The 8,790-nt window shown below is 39.0% G+C and overlaps 1 protein-coding gene across 1 annotated transcript; it reads right to left on the bottom strand.

Annotated features, from left to right (window-relative positions):
• Positions 1–594: 594 nt before the first annotated feature.
• LOC109020988 (homeobox-leucine zipper protein ANTHOCYANINLESS 2-like) lies at positions 595–6,913 on the bottom strand. Its single transcript, XM_019003529.2, has 9 exons — positions 5,939–6,913; positions 5,574–5,791; positions 5,360–5,477; positions 4,587–5,267; positions 4,339–4,440; positions 4,005–4,217; positions 2,145–2,319; positions 1,683–2,050; positions 595–1,305 (listed from the first exon to the last, which is right to left on the bottom strand). The coding sequence occupies exons 1-9, from the start codon at positions 6,125–6,127 to the stop codon at positions 925–927; spliced, it is 2,445 nt and encodes an 814-aa protein (XP_018859074.1). The 5' UTR covers positions 6,128–6,913; the 3' UTR covers positions 595–924.
• Between the last annotated feature and the right edge of the window lie 1,877 nt (positions 6,914–8,790).

Raw genomic sequence — 8,790 nt, 5'->3', positions numbered from 1 at the left:
CAAGAAAAAAATAAAAAACTAAAAACTGTTTAAAATTTTTCTATCAATCCTAATAGTAAATGTCAGACACGTGGATTTGCCGTTACACTTCTCAAACAAACATTTGGCGACCACCAACGCAACAGACGATAAGACTGATAAGATCGTAATGATCAAAACGCCGTTACTGTCAGAATCCTCTACCCTTCCTACACACCCACCCTTTATCCGGTACAAGTCAGAATCGGATTGGACTCTTCACGTAACCGCAGACAACACCATAAGGTCGCCATGCATTTAATATTTTTCCGACAACCTCTGCTACCTTCATTAATGTAAATACAGCGCACACATCTACCCACCAACCCCTAACCCCAGTATCGGTCTCCTAACAATCCCAATATCCACAACCATCCGGTGGCGCGTGAACCACCATCTTTTTAAAATTTTTAAAATAATAAAATAATGCCACGTACGTATCTTAAAATTTAACAAACACCGTCAACTATATAAAATGTAAAAATAAATAATAACTTATTCATAACATTATTCATTTAAAATTTGTAAGATAATTAAAAAATAAAATGCTTAATAATGAATTATTAACTTAGAAAATTCAGAAATACCATTTTCTTAAATAATTGTTCTTTATTTTTTCAGAAAAGTTAACAGAAAATGGAGGCAATTAACCGGGGGGAGATGGGCTAAACCGAGTCAATACCCGAACCACCACCCTTGCTTTGTGTTTAAAGACTGCTGAGCTCGCTTGCTCTCAGTCTCCGTCCTTATCACCATGCAAGGAGTTTCCACACGCGCGGTTCGTTCTTGACTCAACACCCACCTCCCAACCACCTCCACATGAACACCGACCGAGTCTGACTCACTCACATACAAATTTCCATGTTAACAATACAAACCCCCCCCCCATCAGCTGTCCTTCGCCTTTCAGCTTTCACACTGAAGAGCTGCTTTGATCTTCTGGACGGTGCAGGAGATGAGGTTGTTGACGGTCTCCACCGATTCTACCGTGAGCTTGGCAGTGGGGAGACTATTCACCAGTATCTGAAACGCAACCGTTAGAAGTGATCCACTCACTCTGAGAGGGCCATCGCCGTTGCTGGCTGTTTCCCCTGACCCACGCGAGCCCGGACCGTCGGGGACGATGGCGAATCCCGAGGGAAGTAACGCCACGTATGCCGAATCCCCGCCGTTCATCACCACGTGCATGGCCGGGATATCCACCGGCGCGTACACCACAAGCGATCCCGCCGCGTCTATGCATGTCTCCTGCAATATCAGCATGCTGCTCTGGTTCGCGTTCATGGCCTGCAGAAATACCACATGGTTTACGCTCGGGTTTCAAGGAAATTTACAAATCACGCCATTTTGACTTTTTAAAAAAAATCCAAAAAATCATTCAAAATCCAAAAATTTTGACTTTTTAAGCAAAGGAAAAAAGGTAAAATAAGCAAACAGTGTATGTATAGCCTTTTTCTCTGATGCAGAGATCGTCCTCGGCAGAGACTTCCAAATTCCAAACCAATCCTTTTAGGCTAAACCTTTATCTCTCAACGACAAAAATGGTTTGACCTTTCCAAAGGGGGCATACGCGTCTTTACATCATCCTCCCCAACTACACTTACGTCGACGTTGAAGGACAAAATCCGAAAGAGAGATGATAAGAGAGAGAAAGAGGGGCTTACGGCGGCACGGAGGAGAGAGACGCAGTTGCCGTGATCTTGGCCCTTGGCAATATGGGCCATCTCCTGCATGGGTCCACCGTTTGATAATATGTCCCATTCACTTCTGAGCCGTTCATTGCGTAGAAAGTCGAATAGTCTCTGCGGCGAAACCGGAAGCCAAACCGACGTCGCAGCGCTCAGTACGACGCCCGGTGGTTCCCCCGGATCGTCCACGCTCTTCCGGGTCATGACCCTGACGTCTTCGTCTACATTATCGGCGTGTAGCTTGTTCCATTTGTGCACCGTCGACGCGCACACTCCGGCGCAGAAGTTGTCGGTCATTCGTTGCGCCAGTTTCAACATGCTTCGTCGCCCACCCGCAGTTATTGCTGGACCAAAACACGAAAAACATAAGTTGGGTCAGTACTCTGTCCATGTGGAGTTTGGAAGGGTGTCTATGCTTATTGTTGCTTATATTTTTACCGTCGTGGTCTCTGGTAGGGACGGCGGAGGACATGAGGATGGCTAGGCATTCGCATTGGCGTTGAAGGTTGGCTATCCAGCGCTGTGCACCGAAGCCCATGCCGGAGCTTAATAACGGTCGGTAAACCTGGTGAACATCGCTCTCATCGTACTCAGCATGCTCAACCCATGTAACCTGTTTTGGCATATATTATGCATTATTACATCATGATATCAGTCACAAAAAGGAACCCAAAAAAGCAGCTTTCGCCTTACAAGTTGCGTGTTCTATCACTTTAACATGTAACCAAATAATTACAAGCTGAATTTGCATCTGCTTAGTGATATACCGTATATACTGTGCTGTGCATATGTTAAAACCCAGGTGGGAATGGGATTGATATGGGTTTTGAAATTATTGTATTAATAATAAAAAACCTACTTATATATATGTGCATGGTAGTGAATGTATGATGTCAATGAAGGAAGAAAGATTTGAGAGCTCAAGCTCAATGCATGAGACAAGATATCACACAGACCTCGAGCTCAGGCATATACATAAAATAATAATTTGCTTTAAAAGCTAAAGGCAAAACTCTCGCATGATTTAGAGGAACGACGTGAGCACTGTATACGGAGACATTGAGGTGTGTCCCACTCACTCTAAGATAGTCATACGTAAGAACAAAATAGCCAGTCTTGGGAGTTTGACTTCAAGGTCTACTACACTGATGGGAAAAATAAACCCCTTTTTTATAAAGGCTGGAAACAGTTCACATGCAGCATCACAAATACAATATAATATATAGAAGATAAAAGCATCAAAGATTAGCATAGAAACATCAAATACGTATTTTATTCAACTAATGTTGAAGATTACGATGCGATTTGCTTATAAAGGGATATGAAATTAATGTGTCCCAGGGTACAGAAATGGCAGCTTCTACTGATAAAATAATGTGCTACCCTCGATTTGGGGGAGGCGTACGGTGTCTCTAAATTAAATATAATTATGCCAGTTGTTGAAACTTGAGAATGGAATTGAGGCCAGAAAGAAAAGAAGCATCCATCCATGTCAATGCATGTAACAAGGACTGACATTAGGAAATCTTAGATTATTAGCGAACAGTGCTTAAAATATTCCTTAAGAGGGAAACATAGTGAGTAATATCAAAGACAAATAAATCAAGTTATCCGATGCACGTGTAAAGTCTTAAAGGGCCGGTTTGGATACAAAAAAGAGTATCTCATCTCTTCATTACAATTTTTCACACAAAATATAATAAATAATTAAACTTTTTAAAATCTTAACATAAAAATTATATTAAAAAATTATATTCTAATAATACTTCTTTCAACTTTCAACAAAACATCTCATTTGAACTGTTATGTATATCCAAACAAAGCCTATATTAAATGATTTAGAACTGCAAACTCATTAAATGATTTTTGACCTGATGTTTTAAATTAAACTCTAAAGTTGCAGTTTCTTTAGCAAACTCATTAAAGACACAAAGGAGAAAACACCCACCTGGGAAAACACAATGAGTGCAAAGGAAACAAGTGGATCCGTTCACATCCCTAATTATGTGGGCGTTACAAAACTCGAAGTATGGAGTACGGGTGGAAAAACATTTTCAAGAACAAGAATCCTTGGAACGCGCAAGTTGTGGTTGTTTCATTGTTCAAAACACTACATGGAAACAGGAACTGTTCTCTCAAAAAAGACTAAAGATCAGGCATGAATCAGTTTTTCAAAGGCACATCCAGAGGTGTAAGTATGTGTATAATATGTAAATATATGGAGGGTAAAGTTGAAGGGACCCGCTTGCCAAATACACAAACAAACAGACCCTTGTAAAAATGTGGTTTGGTAATTACCTTAGAGTACCCATTGGGCATATCTTGGACAACACAACCGGAAGGAAGCCTCCTGCAGTTCACAAATGTTGGTGCAGCCGAAGTTTCTCGGATGCTGTCAATCGATACATCAACCACAGCCCATACACCCTCCGCATGCTGCTTACAGAATCTCAAGAAATTGACCTCACGAACCGGAACCAGAGGCGAAAGGACTTGCAGCTCAGCATGCATCTTAAAAAAACATTAACATCATTATTCAACACAACCACAAGGAATACACACACAATATACATATATATATATATATATATATGCATGTATTTGAGGAAGATGAACAACATCAGCTAATTACCAGTTGAAGTGAGCCATTTCTGGTTCCCCCCATACCACTAGATATCACATCAGTTGTAGAGGATCTGGCAATCAGATAAGGAAACATTTCTGCCCATCGATTCTATGAAAATGACAAAGCCAACTCAAATTAATTCTTCCAGAAAGTGTACATAAAATTCAAAGTAAAGATGCAAGTACTTCAAGTTCAAGCAATACCACTTAACAAGTTTTTGCTCAAAGAAATATTGACGCAGAACTATGACTTACCGAGTCTATCAACGTCTCAACAAGGGCCAAGCTGTTGATAATCACCATACCAGTCTCCCTAGTAGCCTCGGTGACGAAACCATTAGGTTTCAATCCAATGCAATGAGTGAATGTTCTCACATACTCCTCATGATTCAACATTTCTCTCCCACCTTCCAGGCTTCTGACCCAAAGGGGTTCATCGGTCTGTGCCATTTTAACCAATTCATCCATGGCTGCCAGAGCAAGCTCAAGAAACATAGACCTCTCGATCGATCTATCAAAGCCAGCGGTGGTTCTGGCAGGAGGCATCACTGGCAAAGCACTGGAAATGCCAATACCGAAATCGGGTCCCAGTGGCAATGTTGTGGCCACAGTGCTCAAAACACCATAACCATTGCTCCCTACTCCAAGTTCCAAGCTTGAGCTTGGTAGAGGGGGACCGATTGAGTTAGCCAAAGACGAAATGGGGCGGCCCAAAAATTTGCCTGCGAGCGCACAGACTCGGTCTAACTCATCCTTTAACCGGGAATTCTCAATCCTAAGATGCTGCTCTTCAAGTGAAATTTCACCCATTATTGATGGACCACCACAATTTGAACAAATCGGGTTCCTCATTGCATCTCTGATAGACATATTTTCTGCCCTAAGCTTATCGTTTTCTTGTCTGAGCAGTGAGTTCTCATGGCGTTCCAATTGGGTCTGGTGCAAAAAACGAGAAAAATCAAGTTTCATCGATCTAAGCAAGTCTCTTGCTTGGCGATGGAGAAATTAAGGGGACTGTAAGGGCTGACCTTCATTTGGGTACGGCGATTCTGGAACCAGAACTTCACCTGTCTGGTTTCCAAGCAAAGCCTTCTGCTAAGCTCCAATCTTTGTTTCTCATCAGGATGAGGGCACTCCTTGAATAGACTAAAACAAGGAAAAAAAGAAGGCAGAAAAAATCAACCACCTCTCTGATAAACTCAAATTCTGGTAGAGTGAATATTTTTTTGAAACAAATCATACGCTTCGAGTTCTTGGATTTGCTGTGGCGTGTGTCGGTGGTAACGCTTCTTTCTCGGAGGATTGTCGGCTGCGTCCTGATCGTCCCCAGAAGCGCCGTCCATGTTGTCGCTGCCAGATCTACTCTCATGCTCTTCGTCTCTGCTCCTTCTCCCAGTATTAACCTCAAAATTCTCAGCCATTCTAGCTACATCCGTCTGCCCGTCCATATTTGGTTGTTGCTGGGAAAAAAAAAAAAAAAAAACAATTTTTTTTTTTAAAACAAACAAGCACACACCCCGATCAGCTCTTATTGACCCAAGAGAAAGAAGGAAACGATGGTAATCAAAAGCAACAAGATCCAAGTGTGAGAAGGTACGGTGCCGTACAAGACCGAGAGAGAGTCCAGGACTGGAGTTGAACATGGATTTCGTGAGAGGCGGAGTGACAAGGCGAGACTGCGCGAGTGCAGCGGCGGGCATGTTGTGGATGAGGTTGCCGTTGCTGTAAGGGATATCGGCCACGATTCTCGCACCGCCACCGCCAGTAGTATTCTCAAGGAAACCCCCAAAACTCATCAAAGAAGTCCTTTTTCTCTCTTTTATCTGCTATATATAAGAGCTTATCTCTCTCCCTGATCTCCTCTCTTTATAGATTTGCTTTCTTTTTCTTCTCTCTCTCTGTCTCTCTCTACACAAAATTTACAAGCAGCCCTACAAATCTTATCGAGTGATCAGTAGCTTCTTTTTCTTAAAATCACGCTCTCAGTACACCAAACCAGAAATCACAAAACAATAGGGCTTGGAAAATAAAAAAGAGCTGGGTCACTCTCAAAATAACCTTTTTAAGCATACGAAGTACATAGGAATTCAAGAAAAGGAAAAATAAAAATGGGAGAGGATAGAGGAGACAAGAGCTGATTAAAGGCCAAATGTCTCCAACTCCCTCTCCACAAGATTTTTAGACTGGAGAGAAAGAAAGAGAAAGAAGGCAAGCACACTCTCTATTATTTACTGCTTAGCTCTTCGTTCTCGATCCCTCTCTCGCTCTCTCTAAAAGTCTGCTATTTTTTTTTTAGTTCCCTGGTCTGCAGAATCGTCCAAAGGACTGAAACTGACTGCTTGGGGGTTGGGAGAAACCCTAGTTTTGAGTGAGAAGTGTTATCTCCTTCTCTGCATGCTTGACTAAAAAACGCTGAAGCTCCGGGGCTTGAAAAATGAAAATAAAACAAGAGAGAGAAAACGAAAGGCTAGCGAAGAGGGGAGAGAGAGAGAGAGAGAGAGAGAGGGTGGAAGATAAAACGCAAGTATATGTGGAGTCTTCGAAGCCTTACAAATGGATGCCTCCAAAAAGTAGGGTCGGTTGACTCTCTCTCACGCACTCACTATTCTTCCGAAAGTCTGAGAATACCTTTTAAACCCGTTGTTTAGAGGACTGTAAGAAAAAGAAATTACAATGACAGAGATTCAGATCCATGGCTCCCTCCCTCCCTCCTCTAATTGCCTTGCATCTCTCCCATGGAAGGACTCTGATTCTTGGGACATGTGATAATACCACTACTGGACATATATATAAACTTTCTCAGGTATACTTTTGGCCGTTTTCTATTTTTTTTTTTCCAACGTCCCAACGTTTTTTCTTTTAGATTGTGTAAAATATATTTGAGACAATATAATTAATAAAAATGATAGTGAATAAAATACACATAAATCGTGGTTTTCTTTCCCTTTTTTGGAATAAAACTTGTACATAATATCTAAATTTTTTTGGTTATCCTTTTTTATTTTAAGCAAAGACAAACTTATCATATTTTTTTTCAAAATAAAATAATTCTTTGTACTTTTAAAAATTCTTGCAATGAAACAAAAAAAAATAAGTCATTAAAAATTCTTCGTAAAAAATTTAGAAAAAAAATAAATGACAGCAAATTTAATTAAAAAATTATCAAGTTTATTTTTTTCCTTTTAAAAATAAAACGACATTTCTAAGATGATGAAAATGTGAACTTCCTATTTTTTATAAGGAAATTTATGTTTTTATCGAAAGTTTTTGCGAAAGAATCTAGTTTTAAATAGATATCGATTTGTTTCATTTAAATGTATCTAATCATGATAATCTTTTAGGATTTTTAAGAATCCTTATAGATTACTGCTATCTAAATGTTGCATTATTTTAAAAAATTTATTGTTTCTATGGGATTTTGTTTGAGTAATGCTACACATACAGGCAGATTTCCGAAGAAAGCCTAATATGCTTCATTGCATCTTACACTTTTGTTTCTCCGGCCACCTACCCACATTCCATCTTTCACGCCTCTCATTCCTCACCTCTTTCGCTCTTCTTCTTTATCATCATCTTCTTCTTCTTCTTCTTCTTCATTTATTTCTTATATTTTCTTTTATCTTCTATTTTTGCGTTTTCCTTCTTCTTTACAACCGATTGAAATGTTAGGGTTAAGTTTTCCGATGGTTTCATGGTATCTATCTCTTATGCTTTTTTGATAATCACTCATACATGGTCATATATCATTTTAATGTCAAGTATACTCCCAAACTACTCTTCTTCCTTCTTTTTTTTTTTTATACATGGGGGCGGGGGATCTTGGCCCAAACTACTCATTACTAGTGGTTGATCAGTGAGAATAATTAAACTATAATAGTTAAGAGGTAAGGAAGTCATATAGGATAAATAATAATAAATCATTAGTTAATTATAAGACAATGAAAGATTTTTTTTTTCTTTAGTGAAAACATAATAATTAAATGATAAAAAGGTTAAGTATAAAAAAGTTAATCAGACAAATAATGAGAAATCAATAACCATTATAAGTAAAAAATTAAAAAAAAAAACATTTCTATTGAGATAGTAACCATAAATAGTAGGAATACTTTTCATTTTCAAGCCTTTTATAAATAATCTTGATGTAAAGATGATGCTTGAGAAATTATATAGATAATAATAAATTTGAACTCATTGCAAACTAGTTTTTTATTATGAGCAATCACTAGATGATCAGATAATCTTAACAGAAAGATGAAAACATTTATGCCAATAATCATTGTTTTGATAAAGGGGTCAACAGGCGAATAAAAAATAAATAAATAAACTTTTATTCCCAAAGAAATGAAAATTATATTTTGATTTTTATTATTACATTCAGAAAGTTGGAGAAAAGTCTGCTCAGATTCCTTTAGCCAAACAAGTTTTTGTAAACCCTTACTGCAAACGAGTTAAACCAAAC

Source organism: Juglans regia, chromosome 12 (assembly GCF_001411555.2).
Source record: "Juglans regia cultivar Chandler chromosome 12, Walnut 2.0, whole genome shotgun sequence".
NCBI classification, from domain to species: Eukaryota; Viridiplantae; Streptophyta; class Magnoliopsida; order Fagales; family Juglandaceae; genus Juglans; species Juglans regia.
The sequence above is the reverse complement of the archived record's forward strand: the minus strand, read 5'-3'. Positions and strand labels throughout refer to the sequence as shown.